Source organism: Garra rufa, chromosome 14, assembly GCF_049309525.1.
Source record: "Garra rufa chromosome 14, GarRuf1.0, whole genome shotgun sequence".
NCBI classification, from domain to species: domain Eukaryota; kingdom Metazoa; phylum Chordata; class Actinopteri; order Cypriniformes; family Cyprinidae; genus Garra; species Garra rufa.
In genome coordinates this window covers 38,524,521-38,550,161 of record NC_133374.1, presented here as the reverse complement: position 1 = coordinate 38,550,161, position 25,641 = coordinate 38,524,521, and the positions used below count along the sequence as shown (strand labels likewise).

Here is a 25,641-nt window from a genome sequence, read left to right as displayed (position 1 = left end):
TGGATGAATTTCATTGTGGAGTGATGCAAACTATATGATGCAAAACACTGTTTAGCTGTTATTATAGCTTTATATCCTATTTTTATACATTTATGTATCCCTCATAATTTATTAAATATTGTAAAGCACTACAAATGTCTTGGTCAACAATTTTATTGATTTCATGTGCTTCTAATCATATGAATTTTATCAGCAAGCATACAGGCACTTGGCAAATCTATGTAGTTTATAGTAACTAGCTGTTACAACCTCAAGATGTTGTAGGGTTGGGGTATAATATTTCATTTGAAAACTATGAATATTTATTGTTATTAAATGCAGGTTCAGCCTTTTGATTTTTTTGACGTATACCTGTGGAATTTCTTTCATAACAGAAAAATTCCAGTAATACAAACCACCTGCTGCTTTTCTGTGTTCACTCTCATTCCTAGCTTTCAGTGTAGCCAGACTTTTTATCCCAGTCATGTATTTCTCTCAAATATCAAAACATTATTTTTCCCTATAGGACTGACGTGTTAGTTACTGATATCTTGAAAAATATTTTTTTCATTTGTGTTTCTTTACCTTTATCTTCTGCACTTTTAATTTTAATGATTGATGTTTATAAAAACTTTTTGTAGTATGAAGATCATAGCATTAAAAAAGCATTATCATGCACAGGACACAGGTATAATTATTGTCTGATTTGCTTCAGTCATGAGATAACACATACAAAACAGAATCACTTGAGTGAAATATTTTAATCTTAGTCACACCGTACTCGTTAGCCCAGAAATGAATCAGAGGAATTTGGAATGTTACATTGTCTTATGGAACTTATCTTTGCAGGTCACACATGTTGGTCATATCACTGGCTGCTTACAATATTATAATAATGCAACCTGTTACTATTGTATGTACATTAGTGCCTCACATTTGCATGTCAGAGTTGGACACAACTGTAAAAGTTCAGCCTCAGATAAATTGTTGTTGTTGTTTAGTGTGTTATGATAAAACCAAATTTGTTTATCGCTTTTATGCTGTTACCTAATCCTACATTTGCAGTTCAAGTAAATTGTGTATTTACTACAAACAGAAGCAATTTTGTGTTTTGTTTAGTTTTATTTGTGTTTATTTACTTTTTTATAGCATATTTCACAAAACACACTTTTAAAGCAACAGAAATTACAGATATATTTATAGCAGTTGCACATTATTATTTGATTATGTGGATATATGGGAATCTGTAAGGTAAGGTTTGAAATTAATAATTTGGTGCAGTGAAATTTTTTTTAAAAGTTTTTTTTGGCACATAAATAACAGGGTATAAGTATCGCAAGAAAAGAATGCTAAAAAACATATATTGAAAATGGATTATTGCCTTTTGCCTAAACAATTTTAAATCTGTCATTATTACTGCTTTTGGCTGTGCATATTTAGTTTGGATTGATAAAAATAAAATATCATATTCGTCAGTTATTTAATCTATGCACTTCATGTTTTGCTTTCTTTTGTAATCATTTTAATTGCCCGAAAAGAAATATACAAACTAAATGTAATTTTTTTGTTGTATAAAAAAGCAATTGATTAAGGGATATTGTGTGTGCTTGAAAAATCATTGCTACATACCATTTTTCCATCTTTCAGTGAGGCACTTTAATTTGTTTAGTAAGAGTAGAAAGATCTGCAGCTTCAAGTCATGGTGTCATGAAATTTCTCAGTTCTCAGAAGCAAATTACTTATCTACTGAAGACTTGATCTTACTTTGATCTTATCTTTAGTGTTGGGGAAAGTTACTTTTAAAAGTAATGCATTACAATATTGTGTTACTCCCTAAAAAGGTAACTAATTACGTTACTTACTTTTTATGGAGAGTAATGCGTTATGTTACTTTTGCGTTCATTTTTAAATCTGGGCAGGGCTTGCTTGTTTGTTTTTAATACAAAAAGTATTTTTGGCAAATGTGAAAGCCTTTTTACACCAAAAGCCTCAGGCTTAGAGAAAAATAAATTGACGTCTGTACAGTAGACCACAGAAGAACAAATGTCAACTCTTCAGCAATTAAAAAAAGGAAAACAAATGTTAGATTATCTTGGGTAATTTTAGCTTATTAGTATGGATGAATTGGATCATCGAAGGTCTGCAGCAAAGACATCGGTTAATAAAATGGGATTAAATGCATGAAGGATATTTGCATTATTTAACATATTTAATTATTGCAAGTTTGCATTAAATTTCACTGTTTTTATTGATTTTGAGGAATAGTGTATATGTTTTTTAGTAAGTGAGATGAATTAATGCATGTTCACATTTATTCTAGAACTAAAGAAACATCTTACAATTTCTCTCAACATGGAAACAGGAGAGCTTTTAATCAATAAATATGGGGAAAAAGTAACTGGCGTTACTTATTTGAAAAAGTAACTCCGATATTTTCTTGGAAATTGCGATAGACTGAAATAATGATAATCATCAAATAAAAAATAAAGTAAAACACTATTATTGTTAATGTGTTGAACACATTCATTAGTAACACATACATAGTTAACAGATTGGAAATAATACAGACCAGTGTTTCTTAAGACCAGATTTGGTCATAATAGGAATGTTTGTACCATAATGGATTAATACAATCAAAAGTGTGCCCTTTTTAAGATAAAAAGTGGTGCACTGTAAACAACAGGAAAAAAAATGAAATAAATAAGACAAATATATGTGAACCAGTTGACCAAAACCGATGCAAAAAGTATTGCCGCATTCTACATTAATCTTATAGATTCAGTTTAAGCCATGATACAAAGTTATCCACCATCCTGTGTCCAATATCAAAGTCTGTGGGCCACGTGATGAACATTAGTGCACCATGAAATCCACCGGGGTAATGTTCATGTGTGACATCAACTCCAGCATTACGCAAACGTGTGACATACATCAAGCCATCATCGCGCAGTACATCATACTCGCAGGTCAACACATAAGCTTTAGGCAGGAAACGCAAGGCTGTGTCTGGCACCAGTAATGGCGAGGCTCGTGGATCTGCAAGCAATTGATGAGGACCAACAGGATGCACTGAACTTTTTCCGGTGACCACAGGTGGAGCACTGTAATTGTACGTCTGCCGATATGAATCGGGTAAGTATGAACTCCAATTGACAAACTTAAGTAAAGCAGCTGATTCATGGTTATTGTGTCTGTTTGCCATCATGGCTCTCAAAAACGACTTATCGCTGGTGAAGTACTCGCTCCAAAACCTCACCATCAGAGTGCGGGGCAGTATAGGCATGTGCTGGTTCTGCTGGTAGGAGGGAGTGTTCAGGTCCAAGGCTTGCAGAACAGGGTAGATTAGAGCTTGGGCCTTTAACTGGACATGCTGTTCTGGGTCCTTCTGCAACTGTGTATACAAAAAAAACAAGTTAAACACGTGAAACTAACAGTAAAATAATGTAAAAAGTTACATATACTTCTTAAAAAAATAAATAAGGGAACACTTAAATCACATGGGGTGCCAACGGCAGAGCTGCCAATTCTGGTGTTCTCTGCCAAATGCCATTCGAGCTGTTGTCAGTTTAATTTGCACCAAAGCAGGAGCAACTGATTCACAATCACTTGTACTTTCTAACTGGACAGACTAGCTATGTTTCCATCACTCTGTTTTTATGCACATTTTGAAGTACTGCAACAAATCCCTTAATTCCCAAATAATTCAGTGTCTTCTCCTACTTTTCTTAGTGATATTTAGTGTCAGTTTATGACTTGACGATTATGACTTGTTGGATGGGAACATTGCTTATTCACAACTTTTGTATGTGGTATTTTCATTTTGCAGACAAGTTAAATTCACAGCTTTGGATGGAAACCCAGCTATTGATATCCCTAAAGTTTAAATGAATTGGGTGTTACAGTGAGGGAAAAATTACGATCCCCTGCTGATTTTGAAGGTTTGCCCACTGACAAAGAAATTATCAGTCTATAATTTTAATAGGTTTATTTTAACAGTGAGAGACAGAATAACAACAAAAATCCATTTCAAAAAAGTTATAAATTAATTTGCATTTTAATGAGGGAAATAAGTATTTAACCCCTTCACAAAACATGGCTTAGTACTTGGTGGCAAAACCCTTGTTGGCAACCAAAGGAGAGCCGTTTCTTGTAGTTGGCCACCAGGTTTGCACAAATCTCAGGAGGGATTTTGTCCCACTTCTCTTTGCAGATCCTCTCCAAGTCATTAAGGTTTTGAGGCTGATGTTTGGCAACTTAAACTTTCAGCTCCCTCCACAGATTTTCTATAGGATTAAGGTCTGGAGACTGGCTAGATCACTCCAGGACCTCCATGTGCGTCTTCTTAAGCCACTCCTTTGTTGACTTGGCCTTGTGTTTTGGGTCATTGTCATGCTGGAATACTCATCTACGCCCTATTTTCAATGGTTCTTACCCAAGATTTACTGGTTCCCTACCTGAGATGGTAGCTGGTTCCAGCTGGTTTAAGATGGTTATTAGCTGGTCAAAGCTGGTTGTAGCTGGTGGACCAGCTCAGAGGTGGGACCAAGTCTTTCTATTCAAGTCACAAGTCAAAGCCCAAGTCCTCAAAGAGTTAAAGGTAATGAGATAATTAAGTGACTAATTAAATGATGATTGTGCATTAGTGATAAACACCTGCTGTTATCGAGAATTACAGAGGATCAAATGTTGATGTTTTATTGGTTAAGATGATGCTACCATCATGAAGATCAGTGTTTCCTTTAGTTGGGCTTTTGACCCTTTTAGTAATTCAAAGTAAATTGCTTTTAAGCAGTTACAATATTGTTTCACAGCAAGCTTTTGCACATTACAGAATCAGAAGTTTGTGGTAGCAGTCTAATTAACATGTTTTGCTTTTAAATCATGTGAGTATCATGTAATAGTAAATCTTTGGCTTATAGACTGACATTCAACTATCAAACGGCTGGAGAAAAAGTCTTATTAAAAATGCCACTGTACTGCTTAAATATTGAGGGGAGACTTACAGCAGCTCAGGCTTTTAGACATAAACACTTATCATACCATCCTCAACAGTGGTGACAAAAATTCTTCATGCTGTAGTGCATGATGGGAGTTTTTACTATGGCGTTACCTAGCATGCATTGCAGCATAAAGAATTTATTTCATTGTCACCATTGTTGAGATTCATATGCTGGTTCTTGATGTCTGCATGTGTCTGATTAGCACTTGAGCTGAAGTTATTTGTATGTTTTACATATAGCAGAATTTTTAATTTTGAACTATCAGAACAAAACTTTAATTACATGTCTAGCTGCACAGAAGCAATCACTCAACACCTAAACTTGAACACAATAGCAGTTACTGTACATATAACCAGGCCACAATCTGATAACAATCACATTAACTATCACGTTAAGCTTTCTAATCTACATCACTACATATGATGTTGCAAAGAGAGATCTAACATAATAAGTCAAGGGTCAAGAGCCCAACTAAAGCAAACACTGATCTTCATGATGGTAGCATCATCTTAACCAATAAAACATCAACATTTGATCCTCTGTAATTCTTGATAACAGCAGGTGTTTATCGCTAATGCACAATCATCATTTAATTAGTCACTTAATTATCTCATTACCTTTAACTCTTTGAGGACTTGGGCTTTAAATTGTGACTTGAATAGAAAGACTTGGCCCCACCTCTGCCAGCTACCATGTTCCAAAACACAGCTTGAGCTGGTTTAGCTGGATTTTTCAGTAGGGTTCCCTTTGATGTGGTGCAGTTGTCCTGTCCCTTTAGCAGAAAAACACCCCCAAAGCATAATATTTCCACCTTCATGTTTGACGGTGGGGATGGTGTTCTTGCTCTAGGCAGCATTCCTCCTCCTCCAAACACGGCAAATTGAGTTGATGCCACAGAGCTGGATTTTGGTCTCATCTGACCACAACACTTTCACCCAGTTTTCCTCTGAAACATTCAGATGTTCATTGGGAAACTTCAGACGGGTTGTACATGTGCTTTCTTGCAGGATTTCTGTCCTTCATGGTGTAGTGTGTTACTAATTGTTTTCTTGGTGACTATGTTCCCAACTGCCTTGAGATCACTGACAAGATCCTCCCATGTAGTTCTGGGCTGATTCCTCACTGTTCTCATGATCATTGAAACTCCACGAGATGAGATCTTGTTTGGAGCACCAGACTGAGGGAGATTGTTATTTTGTGTTTCTTTCATTTTACAAAAATTGCATCAACTGTTGCCACCTTCTCACCAAGCTGCTTGACGTTGGTCTTGTAGCCCATTCCAGTCTTGTGTAGGTCTACAATCTTGTCCCTGACATCCTTGGACAGCTCTTTGGTCTTGGCCATGGTGGAGAGTTTGGAATCTGATTGATTGATTGCTTCTGTGGACAGATGTCTTTATTATACAGGTAACAAACTGAGATTAGGAGCAGTCCCTTTAAGAGAGTGCTCCTAATCTCAGTTTGTTACCTGTATAAAAGACACCTGGGAGCCAGAAATCTTGCTGATTGATAGGGGATTAAATACTTATTTCACTCTTTTTAATGCAAATCAATTTATAACTTTTCTGAAATGCGTTTTCTGGATTTTTTTGATATTTTGTCTCTCACTGTTAATATAAAACTACCATTAAAATTATAGACTGATCTGAATTTTCCACATCTTACCTGCTGAGCCACTGCAGCTGCAAGGTTTCCTCCTGCACTGTCTCCAGACACAGCAATTCGTTCTGGATTGATATGGTAGCTCTTCAGAACATCAACATGAAGTAAGTACTTCACCACACGGTACACATCCTCAAATTGGGCAGGAAAATGATAAGCTGGGGCAAGACGATACCTGCACAGAGCAAATTATGTTGATATTGTTCCTCTTAATGCTATCTTTGTCAGAATAAATTCTGTTGTTGTAAATAGCATGGTTGTCCACAGGTAGTGACCACAAATAGCATGACTATAAGTGGTTTTAATGTTTATTATTATTATTATTATTATTATAAAATTAATAGAAAGGATTAAAAAAGTAGCAACATGTCTGCAATAGAGTGTGAACTTATGTTTGTTGTTAGTTTGCAAACTCCAATATACTTTCCATATACTGTGTCTGTGAGGGGGGATTCTTGAGAATCCTTTCCTCATGCATCCCAAATAACATTGAGGAAAACGTCTCAGTTAAAGTTATGTAACCTTGGTTCCCTGAATTAGGAATGAAACAATGTATCTGTAGCTATCGAAACCCCCAGATGTTACGATTGCCTGAAGCCTTTATAGAAACCCACCTTTTTATTGGCTAATGGCACTGATGCCACACTTTCTGAAGCACTGCTTTACCAGCGACTCATAAGACAGCACCCGCACCATTGTTTCTTAAAAAAGTAAGCCCATACTGCCTCACACAAATATCTTCTAAAGATGCTCGAAAATGCCTAAGATGATGCCACACTCCTGGTAGAGTGTGCTCTAGCATCTAGGAGCTAAGTCAAACCACACACCTCATAAGCTATAGAAATTGCATCCCTCAGCCAATGCAAAATCCTTAGTTTTTTAGCCACAAGCCCTTTACAGCGACCATCAAAAAAAAAAAAAAAACAACTAATATGATTTATACCACCTTCTTGAGTGCTCAATAAAAATCTTCAATGTTTTACAGGGCAAATCCTGTGCAATCTTTCTTTTTTCAGTGTCCCAAGGAAGCAGATGTGAAAAGGTAGCAATATCACTACTTATCACTACTAGAGAGGAAAATAGTGGAATAGTGGAAGCAATAGACCTTTATAAACCTAGAAGCAAAACTTATACAGGAGGTGCTCACCAACAAGGCCTGCAAATATCCAAAAATAAAACTAGGGATGGCCATTACATTGCAAATAACTGAAGAAGAATTTCGTCTTCTTGTACTCTTGCTAAAACTGATGGAATCAGTGCTGTGGTGAAAGAACCACATCATCACTACCTTGAGTTGGAAAGATCTGGAGTGAGAACAGCTTAAAGAAACTGCAAATTGTTGAGTTCAGTGGCTAATAAGATGCTTGAAAGCAGCTGAGAAATGGGTTCTTCCAGCAGGAAAGCCTTCTCCTTATTCCTGTTTTCTGCAAGGTTTGGCCACAAATGTCTGTCTATCCCAACCATACTTGCCACGGAGCTACCAATAGTGTATAGTAGTCAACATTTGTAGTGGATCAAAAAAGTTTTCTTAAGACAAGAACGTTTCTCTTGCTCAACTCTATATACTTAGGTCTGAATCTTGGCTGAAAGTGTTTGTCTGGGACAAATTGAGTTGAAGTTGATTTAGGTCCAAGTTAGTTCATTATCTGCATTCCTAGAAATCTGTTTGGATTTCATTTGTAGTTCGCTATTTCTTCCAACATTAACTGGCCAAATAACAATGATGAACAAGTGTTTTGTGTGTCCTGTAGTTCACTATAATCTCTTTAGTGTTTCTGACATTTGGACACCTGGCAGGCAGTCAAAGTGTTTAGTTTCACAGCAACGGGCAGTCTGGCCGATCTGTAAAGGAGATAAATAGGGACGAATCAGATTTTGGGACTAAATGCTAATCACCAAATATATTTTGACTTTTTATTATCAGTTCAGTATGTTTCTTTTGGCTTTTCCTTTCGATTGTATCTCATTTTCATGCTCAGTGGACACACTGTGTGTCCTTGTTTTTGCTGTTATCCATGATACTACGGGATTCTGCTTTGGAATGCTGGACTGCTGGCAAATGCTGAGAGGACTTACTCTCACTGCAGTTCATTGTTGATGCTTATCAGATCACAGTGGTGTCATCAGCACATTTATTTATCCTATTCCTGCTGTGTTTGCATAACAGGTAATACGTGAGAACAGCGAGAACAGCATGAAGCCACTCTTTGGAAAGAACAGAGCATCCACATGTTGAAAATGTTCCAGCAGAGTTAGGACTAAGAGCATTATTCAGCTCTTTAAGCAAAACTATGGCAGGTATAAGAAGATATATCAGATATGTCACAATCAATATAGAGTTCATCAGTATCAGTGAGTGCTGTCCAAATTGTTAAGACATGCAAGTTTCTTAAAGGTCATCCTTGCAGAAAAAAAGTGCTAAAACCAACATAGGCTGAAAGTAGCTCGTTTTAGCTTGTCTTCCAGCCTGACCAGCCTGGGAAAGTGGCCAAAACCCCTCTAAACCAGCCTGCTGACCAGCTAAAACCAGCCAACCTGCCTACGCTGGTTTTAGGTGTTTTTTTCAGCAGGGATGACAGTCCCATTTTAGCACAGACACCTGAGATTTGAAAAGGGCTTAAAAATGAGTGTGTAGAGGTGTGGAAATGGAAAGAGAAATCATAGGGGACGGGAGGCTGTCAAACAAAACCAACAAAACAATGACCTACAAAACACCCACGATAGCAATGTTTCCAAGCCCTATTCCTGGAAGCGCACCACAGTATACATTTTCAATCTGATCCTAATCAAACACACCTGATTCAACTCATCAGCTTGGTGGTAGACTTGTGCTCCGAAATTACATACTCTTCTTGAATAGGTACTTTTTTGTGTTCTATATAGTATCAATATGCGTAGCATGAATGCAATCTGGACATACTACATTTATCCTGATGTCACTGTCATATGACCTACCAGCATCAGTCATGTTGCGTCACTGCCATTCATAAATCATTTAATAAATCTCCTGTGAACTCATGGGATAGTAAAGTGTCCATTGTATGCGCACTTTACACTCTCACCGGAATTAGTAGGTCATCCAGGTACTTTTTGTCTACTCTTGTATGATTACTGTGAATTTTGGACATACATATTTGGTCACATATTGTTTTTCACCTATTATATATTTGGGAAGTATACAATTACTGATATAGCCCTGTAAATCAGGTATACTAGATTACCTGAAATAGATATTCAGAAAGTGTACTGTTGGTGTGGTTCCAGAATTTAATAGGGGAGACCGGGGGTGTTGTAACAAAGAAAGGAGCTGTGGTGATGTCATTAATATCATACACTCCATTTACATTTTTAACGTTACAGAAGTTGCATGTGAATGTAAGCAACACTGTAGATTTTATGACCAAAAAAACTTTTTTTTTTTTTCATTAAGATTATTTTTTTCCTAGCAATCATTGTGTTGCAGATACAATTATTTGACTTACATAACCTAAAGTATCTGTTTCTCTAGTTTAATTTTATACCTGCATTCTTGCTAACTTAAAACCTACATGCTAAAACAGTTTGCTATGTTATAGCGGTTTGGGTTGGGGATAGTTGTAACAGTTTATTAAAAATTTTACAACCAACTCCTTATGATGATTCCAATGAGTCCAATTATCCAATCACATCCTCTATTGAGGTTTTTGTTGCACATCAAGGGATTTATGTAAAATGTGTTTCCATCATAGTTTATGCACATCTTCTTATTGGATAAACACATCACCCGCCTCAAATGAGTGCATACGTTTTTTTTTTTTTATGTTTTTTTTTTTTTTTTTGCGCACGATAGAATTTATGCTCATCTTGATATTTTCATCCAGCATTTTTTTTGTGATATTCCAAAATTCACATAAAAATAGGTAGATGACAACAAAGCTAGTGACTGAATGAAGTACACACACAGCAATTGTTTTTGTGCTAAATTTAAAGTCCCAAAATGAATAACTCTTTGTATTTGACATTACTTTACATAATCTGTGATTATGCAGTACACGCCCAAGTGAGTTTTATTTGTAGTAGACAAATATGTGACTACTCTATATATCAAAGTTTGGGAGATCTGGCACAAACAACCATTGAGTAACTGATGCTCAACATGAAAAATCAGTTTTAAGAATCTATATTTAAAATACATTTTAGGACTATTGGTCTACAATTGTGAAAACAGAGGAAGAACACTAAGAATATTTTTTATGGCTCTTAATTTCTTTTGTAACTGTTTCATCATTTTGATGAGTACTGAAGCTTCTGAGTAAATGTACACATCAATTCAAATGCTTAAGCAAAGCAAAAAAAAGTTTTTTTTTCTTATCTGAGTATTTATAATTTTATCTTTGTCTTTTATTTATCTGTACAATCAACCACATTGTTGCTGTTTTATTTCACTATACTAGTGCTGTTATTTGCATAACTATATTTTGAGATGGAAACACATTACAGCAATACAGTAGGTAAAAAAATATGCCAATATAAACTTAAAACGTGCTCATTCCTGTCCAAATACAAGTCTATAATCTGTTCTTGGAGTCTCACGCTCCACCTGTTTTCAATTATTTTGCTATTTTGCAATCGTGTGTATCACCCAGTGCAAAGATTAGAGTGTCTTTCACAAACAACGTAAGAATCTAATAATATGTTAGGCTCTTCTGCATCAAGTTTTCTTTTGGGGTCCCAATGTGGAAACGACCCTTACTTGTCCTGAGCATGTGCCACTGCTCTGACAACAGTGTCATTTTTTCAGCATTTTTCACAGCTGTAGGGAGACATTACTGGTGCTTAATCAGGGGGCTGGGTCACACATACCTAGGGCAGTTGTGGCCTAATGGTTTGAGAGTCGGAATTGTAACTCAAAGGTCGCGGGTTTGAGTCTCAGTACCAGAAATGTAGATGGGAGTAAATGATCAGCGCTTTTCAACCTCATTACCCACGACTGCGCAAATTGCAAGTAAGGGCCACTATACTTGGCTACACATCACATCACTTTCATCTCTGTCCTGGCTTTTACTTTTAGAATCTGTTTTGGAATATTTTTTTCTGGTGCAATATAACAGTTGTAAAACACTTAGCATACCACTAGTCTATTATCATCAGTATCAAGGTATCTCAGTAAGGCGACAGGGTATGCGTTTCCTTTTATCTATCAATTTATAGTTCAATAATACAGGGATGTGCTCAGCAGATCTACCTGAGTATGTGAAGGGTGTGTTTTGCTGAAAACACCTCAGACGGCAAGTCCATTGCACTATTGCCGTAATTATCATAACTACTTGTCACAACTTGCTTGACCAGAGTTATTAAATTATGCTGCAATAATCACAAACAAGTTTTTTTTTAAGCAAGGGCCATAAAAGTTTTTCACACTTAATTTCAAAAACAATATATACTTAGACCTTTAGATGTCAGGCTTACTGATAGTGGTACCTAAGGTCAGTACAACAATTGTAAGCTACAATTTCTTCTTCCATGTGTTGCTTCACGACTATAAGATATATATATATATATATATCAAAATCAAAAGGGTACTTTTGAAAACAATTTTAGCTGGTGATGTTACCACTTCTTCCACCTATTGGATCCTGGCAAAAATCATACAAAGCAATCTTAACGTTTGTCTTATTGAAGTTATTATTATTGATTTTAGGCTTTAAAATACCATTTTCATCTTTTGAATTTTTCTTTTTTCCTGTCTGCAATTACATAATATTTTAAAAACTTATTGAATACCACTGGGAACCATATTGCCTGTTTCACATGAAACAGATTCCTTCACCAATCTGTCAGCTTTGTTCTCAACAGTCTGCTGGTATCTTTCTATCTATTGTGTGGTCTTTTGAAGCAATTACAACTTAACTGAGAATACAGAGGATTTGGAAGAATTCTCAAAAAGACTATAAATAAAAAAGGAGACTTTTTACTTCACAGATCAGGGATTTTGGATGAATCTAAAAAAACATTCTTGGATTACCGTGTGCCTGTGTGTTTATGTAAACTTGTCTCTTCCATTTTATCATAATATTTAACCATGACTGCAACCATGGTTTCTTGAGAAGGGGAACCAAGACACTGCGTCATGACTTTGATGCTATGGGAACACTCCTTGTGACCATGAATATAACCTAGACTGCTGTTTCTGTGTTCTAATAGCACATAGCACTTCTCTTTGGAGTAATCACGGATTGAAACCTCATCCCCTTTTGGGACTGTGTGGAAGTGGTTAAAAGAAGAGTGCCCTGACCTCTCCCTCCAGCGCAACATAGCTATGCGCATGACCATCAATGCAATGGAGCAAGACGCTATCCAGGAGTCAATCTCTCCTAAAACCAAGCACCTACACTCATCAGTCCTAAGACTGAGGAGGTGTTTCAAAAAAAAAAGTGTTAGAAAATGCGAAGTGATATTTTCTTCTATTCCAGCGCTGACAGATTAGGCCAGTGATGCTGATCTCTGACTGCTTTGGTTGCCATGAAGTGACATCTCTGTCTTAAAGGATTAGTTCACTTTCAGGATAAATTTTTTGGATAACTCACTCGTTCCAGGATTTTTCTCCATTTAGTGGACTTCAATGGTGGCCAATTGGTTAAAAGGTCCAAACTACAGTTTCAATAGAGCTTCAAAGGGCTCTACATGATCCCAGCCGAGGAATAAGGATCTTATCTACCAAAATTATCGGTCATTTCCTAAAAAAAATATTAAATTTATACACTTTTTAATCAAGAATGCACTAGCTTGACCTCACACATTACATATCGCACAGTACCGACCCAGTGTTTAAAGCAAACGTGCAAAAAATCAAACCCCTTTTACAAAAAAATGGTAAAAAAAATTATGTCCGATGATTTTGAAGTTCGAGGAGAAAATTTGTTTTTCGCCCTACCCTACATTTTTGAGCAGAAGTACACAGATGAAGAACTAACCACACGTGACTTTTCAAACGTGATTACACAATGTGTGAAGACGCGCATATGCATCGCAGAGTTAGTGCAAGATGAGCATTTGTGGTTAAAAAGCATATACATTTGAATGTTTTTTAGAAAATGACCATTTTGTTACGCTAGACAAGACCCTTAAGGCCCGTTCACACCAAGAGTGATAATGATAACTATAAATACAACAACTATTTGCGTTCACACTAGTAAACGATAACTGTCTGTTTTTGTAGCATTTTCACGATATCCTCAGCATGCACGTTTCGACCCCACCAAACAGTGAATCTAGCATAACCTCTAACGAAGTCAATGTAGTGGAAATAAAAACAATACAATACATCCCAATGACATTGTTGCCCTGTATCTTTATCATTATAGTTGTGGTGTGAACACTGCTATTCTCTTAAATTTGAAACGATTTTTAAAACGTTATCTTTATAGTTAAAGTTAACGCTATTGTTCTTGGTGTGAATGGGCCTTTATTCCTCAGTGGGATCGTGTAGAGCATTTTGAAGCTGCATAGAAACTGCAATTTGGACATTCAACCCGTTGGCCACCATTGAAATCCACTATATGGACTGTTTTTCTCAAAAACCATAATTCTTTTTGACTGAAGAAAGAAAGACATGAACATCTTGGATGACATACAGATCTGGCCATTAAAAATGCGTCTATTTTCACGCGGCAGCCTGCAATTCGGCACGCGTGGGCACGCGTCCTGCCGCAGCGGCTTTTTTAGATTTTTTTACAACGTTGTTGCACTTCATATAATATCCACCAGGTGGCGCAAGGAACAACATTCTGTAGCCAAACACCATGGCCAGCTCTAGGGGGCGTTGGTCACAAATACCAGTACAACAGTTCAATGATTCCTCTTTCCTGAAATTATGGTTCAAACCAATAGCAAAAAGATAGCCTATTCATAAGCAGGTGCAGTTGTATTGTTATTTTGTTTTCTTTCTTTGTTTTCCTGACGAACATTTATTAGACTGCATCGGAAACAGAAATGTTAATTTCGGTTATTTTATTTCTCCAACCGACAACTGACGTAAACCGCTAAATTCGTTTTCAGGGATTAATTATACACAAGCAAGAAGCAGCATAAACATCAGAACCTCACGCGCAGAGCTTATGCACAGAGAAAAACCCAATAAACCTATATATAATAATAAATAAAATAGGCCCACATAAGAAATATATGTTTTTCTTTTCTGAATGAATAATAATTTAACAAATTTATAAGTAGCAAGCCTATATGCAGAATTTTAGGCAATTTCTGTGATGCGCCCTTAAACCAGCATCTTGTTTCCATTTTTTTTTTTTTTTTACAAATAGCCTACGCGTTTTTTTTTTTGTTTTTTTTTATTGTGATTGTACACAAATAACAGAAATATGTAAAATATCATAGTTTTAAGCAATGCCGTACTCTTGAACGAGTATTGTAAGCTGTATCCACTTTATTAAGGGGAAAAAAATCAAGTGATCCTGACGGCGCCGCGGGCAGTTAAATAACTCGACAACTTTCACCTTCAGAATAAAATACATTATAGGCTATATATTTCAGCGTTTTAAAGCAACATCAAATTAAGATATGCATGTTTAAGAGGTAGTTCGTCTTTTTCTTTTTCTAAGATACACAATTTTAGATACACTGACAATTAATTTGAGTAGAGACAGATAGAAATGGGAAGGATAAATATAAACTACAGTATTTTTGCGATTTTGGTGCTTAGAAATTTATTCTAAGCGGGCCGCGGGCGAATAATATAGTTAATATAGCGCGGAGCGGGTGGATGCGGAATAAAACCTCGTGGAAGCGGGACTGGAAAAGCACTTTGTTATATCCTATAGACTATTTAGATACTTCATCATCAAGCAAAAATTTATTCATAAGCAGGAGCAGTTTTATTATTATTTTCTTTTATTTTTTTCCTGTTGAACTTTTATTAGAATGCATTGAAAATATAAATGTTAATTTCTGTTTTTTTTTTTCCAAACGACAACTGACGCGTTTAGTTATTATTAACGACAAGATTGTGTTAAATTACATTTAAATTGAAACGTGGCTGTGACACATTAATAACAGTTAAATTCGTTTTGAGGGGTTAATTGTACACAAGCAAAATGCCCATATGCGAAATATAAATTTCTTAATGAATAATAATTTAACAAAACGAAATAAAATAAAATTAATAAGTAGCAAGCCTATATGCAGAATTGTAGGCAATTTCTGTGACGCGCCCTTGAACCAGCATCTTGTTTACATTTTTTTTTTTTTCAAATAGCATACACATCTGTTTTTTCGTTGTGATTGTACACAAATAACAGAAATAAGTAAAATAGCATAGTTTTGAGCAATCCCTTACTCTTGAACACTGACAATTAATACACTGACAATTAATTTGAGTAGAGAGGAATAGAAATGGAGAGGATAAATATAAACTACAGTTATAAACTACGGCTATACTGCAACATTTTCAGTGGCGTAAGTGATAATACGAGTAACATATCGTTTTTGACGCGGGAGATCCGAGTTCGCATCCGCCTTTTGGTGAAATCATTTTCGAAATCGTCTCCCTTTTCACTTATATCACATCGGAAAGGCATTTGTTTATTAGTTAATTAATGAAATAATTGAAAAGTTGAAACAAAGTATCAACTAGGGTTAGGTCACCTACCGTAAGTGTATCTGAGCACTATACTGTACTTTTAGGAGTGTTAATAATTAATTTTATTATTATTATTATTGTTATAATTATTATTATTATTATTATTATTATTATTATTATTATTGTCTTTAGATTTGTTCTTACATTTTGATGCCGTACATTATTATGACGCACTGCCCATGCAGTTTTTTTTTTCTTTTTTCTTAAAAACTAATTGAAGTGAAAGGGAAGAAACCCATGTAGATTTGGCCTAATGTCCATAAATACTATTATATCCTAATATAGAAAATAATTTAGACAAATAAACAGAAGGCTCACTTTTCAAAACAATAAAGCTTAGCCTATATGACTGACAACGAATACAACAATTGTTAAGTATCAAATCGACCAGACACCGAAACAGTTTCTTTCCTCAGGCAATCCATCTCATGAACACTTGATCGTGCAACATACAACACTATACATTCTTTATTCATTTTTCCGTTATTTATTTAAAGCACATACTTACTTCTATTCAAATGTCTTTGCTATTTTTGCACATTGTCTGTCTTGTATACCTCTATATTGTTATTTTTATAATATGTATCGTCTTGTCACTGTCATTCTGTAGCACTGTGGAGCTCTGTCACAAAAACAAATTCCTAGTATGTGCAAACATACCTGGCAATAAAGCTCATTCTGATTCTGATTCTGAAAAGTGCTCCAGTGAGTTATGCAATTTTTTTCCACCTTTTTTTCTTTTTCTTTTAAGTGGAAAAGTAGTTCTTCTATTTCGGAGAAGTTCATTAAGTCTGTCTCTTAACAGCTTCCAGTCACGAACTGCGGGTTGAATCTCCGACCAACGATCAGTAAAAGTTTTTTTTTATTATTATTTTTTTTATTATCTTTAAACAGCTCCGATTTACATCATTTTAGCCTGGAACTAGGCTTAAGTCTGTTCTGGGAAACCAAAGGGAAGTGTATTTTTTTTTTTTTTTCAGTTTTCTGAAAAGTAGCCGTTAATGAGGCATCAGAGTTAAGCGGCATGCAGTATAAAGAGCGAAATGTTTATGAATGGCAGAGTGGGGGTGGGGTGGGGTGTTGAATGCTGTCTGTTGCCTTGTTGTAATCAACATTTGGAGACTTGGGGGTGCTGGGGGCGGATTCCGACTGCATTCAGTTGCATTTCGAATTCAGCATTCAAATGCATGCCAGGGAGAAGGGGAAAGCTTTCCTCACACGCTCCACTTTTTTCAAAACATTAGTGTCCAACCTGACACGCGGGTCAGTGGATAAACAACCCGAACCCGACCGTTTTCAAATAACCCACCCGCAACTCGGACCGCAGAATAAAAAAAATAAATATTGTACCCGACCCGCCTCCTGACCCGTATGTTTAATACTAAAGTGATTAAGCTGTGGAGATGCAGTCTGAAATATCCCGACATCAGAAATCCATTGGTGTACAAGCTAAAAAATAAAATTAAAATAAAACAATGTGTCCTGTTGTAAAGTCGTTGCCGTATTGTTGTGTATGAAGTTCAGATGTTATTATTTTAAGAAATATATATGTTTTAGGATTCTCCTTATTTTTGTTTTAGACATCCATCAATTACGGTGAATAAAAAAAATTCCGCGCTGGTGGAAACAAGACTTTCACTTCTACTTTTGAGACCGGTGTTCGGACGTTTTTCTAAAAAAAAAAAAAAGAAGAATTCAAAATTCAAAATTTATTGTCATAAAAACAGAAGGTGAATATAATTCAAAAATGTTAAGTATTTGCTGATTAAAGAAAACATGAAGGATGCCGCTTAATATTTGGCTTTTACGTGAACTTTAAAGCATATCCCTCATTCCATTTGTTTTCTTTGTTTTGTAATCTTTATATTATTTTCGTGAAATGTATTTTTGCTCAACATGCATTTCTCGTGGCCACGAGTTTAATGAATAAACCAACCTGCGTGACATTAGTAACCCAGAATTATTTGAGATATTTCGTTTTGAGTTAAGAAATTGTTTGCCTATATTAATTGTTATAGAAATTAATACAATATTAAATAATTATACAGGCGATGCTGTATATGCTTATGCTGTCTGTGCGCAATGTAGACAGCTTTCACAAGTGTTTACATGTATTACATTGGCCTACTTCAAATTAAATAGCCCTGCAAGAAACATTCCATGCATCCCACAATCTTGTCCATTGACTGACCTTCTTTTTTTCCCATTATATTTGTATTATTCGTTTGTATTCGTTATTTTTTCCTTCATTTTGATCTCGTTACATAACATTCTGAATGTAAATGATACTATAAAGGTGCTATGACTGGGGTTTTTACTGGAATGCAGTTTAAAGCTTAAATTTAACATATATTGTATTTTATTTAGTCTAACTAATAGACAAATAACTGAAGAGTGAATCATTCACGTAGTTTCATTTGGAAATAATTTATCGTCACACAGTAAAATAGGCCTACATTCCTTCTCTTAACTAAAGAATTGAACATATAAAATATGAATTGAACATATTTTATTTTGTTTAGTCTAATTAACAGACTAGACTACATAAATATTAAACTGTTTTACTGAGAAATGAATCATTCACGTAGTTTCATTTGTAAATGAAAACATCATGTATCGTCACACACGGGGATAAATATCAAAAAGTCAAAACGTAATTGGCATAATTGTCAGGCGTTAAAAATAAATAGCCCTAACCAGGTATTGAAATAATATTAACCTATAAGAATAAATAATAAGCGATTTAGAGCTATCTACTTTTTTCTTTATTGTGAATCGCTTAACCTAAATAACTTTATATATGCTATTTGGCATATATTTAGCAAATATTGTGAACTACAATTATGCCAATAAAGTTTTGACTTTATGATTGTATTAATGCCCGTGTGTGACCATAAACGATTTACAAATGGAACGTGAATGATTCACTCGACAATGAAACACTATATAGGTTATAATTAGACTAAAAATGAATATATGCCATATAGTATAATCAAAGCTTTCATGGCATGTCAGCATTTATCATTTAGATTCGGAATGTTAAGATATCGAAATTAAGGGGGACATACTGAATATAAACGAATAATACATTTATTACAGAAAAAAAGGATCAATTAATGGAAAAGACTTAAGGATGCATAAAATGTTTCTTGCAGGGCTATGTAATTTGAAGTACTTACATGTAATAAATTCTTGATAAACTTTTGAATGCTGTCTACATCGCGCACAGACATTCGCATATACAGCATTGCCTATTGTTAATATATAACTTAATATTGCATTAATTTCTATAACAATTAATAAAAACATTTCTTAACTCAAAATAAAAAAATATTAATAAACCTATCTCTGATAATCCTGGGTTATGGTTACGCAGGTTTGTTTATGCATTAAACATATAGATTGTCGTTACCTCGACAAAATAATCTTGTGGCCACGACATAATATGACATTCCCAGGAATTAATATCTCGTGGCAATGACAAAAAGTAATATGACGTTCCTACGAATTCATTTGTGTGGCCACGACAAACATAAGTGAACCGAAGGTGTCCCCTCCAGGTTACCGTACCTTTTAGTTTGCAGCAATGTTTTCAGCCTGCTCCAGTCCAGTGCGTTACATGACTGCCCCCTACTGATCATGTCTTTCCTATGTCATTGTATTTTCCGTGTTCCTTTGGAATACACCGGCGTCACGCGAGACCACTTTACTTCCCGCGCGCATTTTAAATGGCCAGATCTGTAGGAGTATGTAAATCTTTTAATCTGTCAGGATGTTGGTCAACATTCTTTAATAAATCAATATGGTACACCTGCAAAACTTTCTAAATCTGCGTTAATTTATCTCTACAACTTTCTTTTTTGAGTTTTCTCACGCAGACAAATGGCTTCCTGAAGACAATAAAGTTGATGATGTGTTCTCAGACACTGGCTCATGAGTAACATTTCCATAGTGTCAACGTCATGACGCAGTTTTGAGTACCACTTTAATAGGGAACTGAGGGAATTCCAAACTATTTTGTTACAAACTGGGTTATATATGATATTTATTGATTAGCTGATACTTAATTAGTAATTTAATGGTTCTAATAAAAATGATAAACACAGTTACCTAAAATGACATCAATCAATCAAAGTGACCTTGCTGAAGCAAGCAAGCATCTTTATTGTATAAACAATATTTGATACTTACTCTACAGATACGATAACTGCGTTGAGCTCTGTAACCATGTGCCTGGCTAGCAGATCATATGGGCCCATACCTACGGTGAGAAGAACAAACATACATGTACTTTTGACTTTTATTTGATTAGGCCGCTAGTGAAGAAAACAGTACTCAAGGATTAAAGTAAAATATATCACATGTACTCAGGGGCGTCACTGGGAATTCTGGGCCCCATGCACTGACTCAGCTATGGGGCCACCCTAAAAACTAAAAATTACGTTCTAACAAAAAAAGTTTGTGTAACCCCTCTCACTCGGGTCCTACTCGCACCCGCTCCGAGCAGGTCTCGAACCCGGGTCTCCGGCATGGGGGGCGGACGCACCAACAAGGAGGCTAAAGGCTGCAGCCTCTAGTGTTGGTCGCTAGTGCGTCTCGGGGAGTTAGGTTTACCTGTTTCTTGGGGGGGAGGGGGATTTACCTGTTTCCAAGGGCCCCTGTTACTCTGTTCCACTATTACCCCCTGTCCGACGCCCCTGCAGGAATTGCTATAGGAATAAATTACACCCAATTACATGCAACTAACCCTAAATCAAACCCAAATCCTAACCCTATATAAGTACGTCAATTATTATTACTTATCAAATGGCTCTGTGGAATACTAGATTCTGATTGGTCAGTCACCACATTCCAAGGTCTGATATTCCCAGATAACAACCGATAAAAACTAAAAACACAGGCTCATCCAGGTAACTGCTTGCAGTCAGAGCTTTTTTCTTTGGGGAAACTTTGCGTTTGTCTGGCTATTAAAACAGTGAAACTCAAGTCAATATTACTAGTACAATTATTAAATTAATGATGTCATCCTGGTATCGCAGACTCCCTCTCTCTCTTGTTTTGTACACTGTAATTGATTATAAGATAACTAACAAACTAGTACGATTTTGAAACCTTTTTCTTTTAAATCAATATTTTAATGATTTTCTGTGGTGAAATTCTGAGTAATACGTGCTATGACTGCACCGTCTCCATTAAAATTCCATCTAGTTTGAACTTGCACCTTCCTAGCAACTGCTTTCTTCACGGAAGCTTTGCGTTGAAATAATTCAACTCAGATCAATGTTTAATGTCTAATTATTTACTTTTGTGGCAAAAAGCCATGTAATAAGATAACAACTGGCTGGATATACATTATCCCTTACTTATTACTTGAATGTGTAATTACCATGTAACAAGGACACCTTAAAATAAACTGTAAATCACTTTTTAAAAATAGACCACTTTAAAGGAAGGAGGCTTTTTTAGAAGAGAGCTTTTGTACAGTTTATGTACATTCATAGTTGTTTTAAATCTATGAACTAAAAGTGATATTTTTTGGCAATACTTCCTTTTTGTTAGTCATACACAATTTCAACAGTTGTAATAAAGTTCAACTGTGCAGGGGCATTATTTTAGCTCCTGTATTTTGGATGTTCATTTTGGAGGCATTTTTTGCCTCAAGTTGCTTTAAATTTTCAACTCTGCTCTGCACACAGCAAAATCCCCAGTGTTAATTTAACACTCAGAGTGTGGACACATATAGACACTGAAGCGGTGTTGAAGTTAACAAGATAATTAGGTGATTAACGAAGTGATGATTGATCGTTATTGAAGACACCTGATGTTAATAAGCAGAATCACCAAAGGAGAAAACCAAAAGTTTTAAGCAACCATTATAGCAGTCAATGTTTGCATTAGTTGGGCTCTTGACCCTTAAATCTTTAATACTAGATTTTGTTTGGCTGCTGTATTTGCGTTAGAACAGCCAAACATAAGCTCATGTCATCAGGTGATGATCATGTTTTAACATATTCATTGTTTGACGTGAATCACGTAGTGTCTAATCTCTTAGTTTTTTGTTGTTGCTTATTTTAATAGCCTTGACAATCCACAGAAGATCCAGTACTTCCTATACTTTTTGGAAAGATTGTTTTACAACCTGTTTAGAGAAAAAAAAAAAGTGTTTCACAACGGCACACATAGACATCAAGAACCAGCCCATGAATCTCAACAATGGTGACAATCGGCATATTCAGTTGGATAAACCGATCAACTCTGAACTCTCATAATTTATTCATGCCGCAATGCATGATGGGAGTCATGGATGAGTTCTGATTGGTTACAACACGCTTTTTGATGGTCACCGTTGTTGTGATTCTCACACTGATTCTTCATGTCTGTGTGTCTAAATTAAAACAAACTCTTTTTTCCATTATCTGATTATGCCAAAACTGCTTGCTCTTTTGTTCACAGTTTCTTGTAGTCCGTAAGAAAATCCTACGTAAAATACTCAAGTCACTATATGATGATTATGTCAAGGCAACCCGATGACTTTTGCTCAGTAATTGCAGCCAAACAAGCCCTAATATTAAAGATTTAAGGGTCAAGAGCCTAACTACTGCAAACATTGACCACTATAATGGTTGCTTAAAAATTTTGGTTTTCTCCTTTGGTGATTCTGCTTATGAACATCAGGTGTCTTCAATAATGATCAATCATCACTTTGTTAATCACCTAATTATCTCGTTAACTTCAACACTGCTTCAGTGTCTATATGTGTCCACACTCAGAGTGTTAAATTAACACTGGGGATTTTGCTGTGCACTGACCTTGTGCATGTCTTCTTTGGAATTTGATTGAACAGAAATCTGATGTAGTAATGGAGAACATAAATCCCTGAGTACTTCAAAGAATGACCATTTTCATATGAATACATTTACCTCACCATTATGAAAGCTAGGACACTCCGTTATACAGTGACGTGTGAATGGTACTCACGGGAGCTGCCAAGACACCATCCTCCTCCATGCAGGTAAATGATGGCTCTTCTTAGCTCTCCTGATTGTTCTTGCTGGGTTGGCTGATACACAATCACCTCTACCCCATCAAAATTCTCATCTGACACTTGCACCCTCTCATCTGACACAGGTACTACTCGCTCTGCAAAGGTGATGAACATCATAACTTTCATGTAGTCCAGCAGTCCCATCCGCTCACTCAGTTCTGCCTGTGAATGGGGGACACATTAAAATGCATTTAAACAGAAGTGTTTGAACTATTTTCTGCAAGAGCTTCCAGCGGAAGTCACACGGCGCCTGGTTGTATTTTGTCAAAAGGTTATGAACAGGGCAGACATGTGGTTGATCAGCTGAGATCATCTCACTAATAACCAGATTGTCCCAATGTTTTGCTTCAGCAGACAACGGCCCATTGTTAAGCCACTTGATGTTAAATGATGTTACTCCAGCATGTTCACAGTGTTCAAGATATTTTTCGATATTTCGAGAGTTGAATAGACAGGTTTAGATAAAGGGGTTTGAGTGATTAATAATTAATGTCTAAAATGCAGATAAACATGTATTATCTGCAACAACATTGTAAACTTTTATGAAGATATATTTATAAAGAACTTTTAAATGCATCATTATAAAAACAAGTCAAGTCAAATGAAAGACCCGGTGTAAATTGATTATTAGTGTTCCACTTCAACCCACCTAGTAGTTGTAACAAAAGTGACACTCATTTACGCAGTTAATAAGACGGACAAGCTGTAGATTTCAAAACAGCTGTGATTTGTAGCAGACAAATTGAGAGGGAAAAAGACTCTCAGACGTAAGATTGAGTACAGTGTGTTCCAACACTCCCCAGTTTAATTTATTGTTGGATTCATTCCAGTTTGCTTACAAGGAGAGAAAAGAGATTGTTGATGCTGTCAGTACTGTAGTTCACTTGGCTTTACAACATTTAGAGAATTCTAATCTTGTAAAACTTAATGATAATCCTTTTATTATTAAGTGGTTTTCCTTCTTAACAAATCATACTCAATCGGTCACTATCTAAAGTTAAATAAATTAGTATAGGTGCCCTTCAAGCTTGTGTATGCTCTCCTATTCTGTTTACTTTACATACAAATGATTGGATTAGTAGAACTAATAACTATATTATTAAATACTCTCATGACACTGTAATACTAAGTCTGTAAGGAAAGAATCAGGACATGCCAGAATATCAGTCTGAACTGTGGTGGTATGTCAGTCACCTTATTGTCAACGTTGGAAAAACTAAGGAAATGATAGTGGACCCCAAAAAAATGGCAGGTAAAAATTCAAGGTAACACCATTGAACAAGCGGATACATTCATGATTAACCACACTGATGATATCTGATCAAGATTACAGAAAAGACTATATTTTTTAAGAAGACTGTTGGTCGAAGTAAAAAAAAAAAAAACAGGTTTTACCAAGCAGTTTTGAGAAGTTTATTAAACTATGGAATCAAAATCACAGCTTTTATATCTTGTCAAAATTGCTATGAAGGTTATTGGTGTAAGAGAGCATACATCACTTCAGTCCATTTACAGTATGATGACAATAAAAGACAATAAATTATAACTCTAACTCTATTTTAGGGGCATTTTATACATGCATTTATTAATTGGCATTTCCTGCTATAATTTCCAGCTATTATTAGCCACAGAGCTTACTATATAAGCTTAGACATAATCTGTAAACTGTAAATCTGCCTCACCGCTGGTGTGGTGTCATGCCAAACAATCCAAACAAATAATCAAACGCTTAACTGAGCCGACAAATAAGCCACTACTGCGATAAGTTGCGTAATCACACTCTTTGATCAACCGTGCCCAACATAATAACACGATACAAGATATACGGCCGTAACATAGCAAACGCATGGCAATATGCGTTAAACCGGCATTAAGCTTTAGACTGATGGCTGTCAATCTTACAGGCAGCTCAATACGTTTTAAAATACAAATGCAAATGCAAGCAAACTTACCAACTGGCTTAAACTTTTGAAGAAAGAGTCAGCGAGCATTAGTTTCCATCTCTCCTCTATGTTATTCGGGATTGGTGAATAAACGTAATAAGCTGTTAACGCGCCCAGAATAACAAGCACAAACACTCCTTTAGACCGCATTATTTTGGTGTGGTTTTGGATCTCGCCTGTGTCTTCTGTTCCTTTTTATAGTCTGATGTTTTTCTTTTCACAATAAAGTCTGAAGCCTCCGTCAGCTGCGTTTATTAGTCATTGAGTTCTCTCTGTGTTAAAGTGTAATCCTGGATTAATTTTGGACTGGAGCCAGCGAGATATGACAACACGTGTTAGTGTCATCTGATCGTGATACTGTACGCGTGCATGTGGAAAG

General features: G+C 35.8%; 1 protein-coding gene across 1 annotated transcript; it reads right to left on the bottom strand.

The window, feature by feature from the left end:
• Positions 1-762: 762 nt before the first annotated feature.
• On the bottom strand, positions 763-25,641 carry aadac (arylacetamide deacetylase). The gene is made up of 5 exons (XM_073817826.1): positions 25,272-25,641; positions 23,253-23,481; positions 20,466-20,535; positions 6,644-6,815; positions 763-3,370 (listed from the first exon to the last, which is right to left on the bottom strand). Exons 1-5 carry the CDS (start codon positions 25,410-25,412, stop codon positions 2,750-2,752), a joined length of 1,233 nt encoding a protein of 410 aa, XP_073673927.1. The 5' UTR covers positions 25,413-25,641; the 3' UTR covers positions 763-2,749.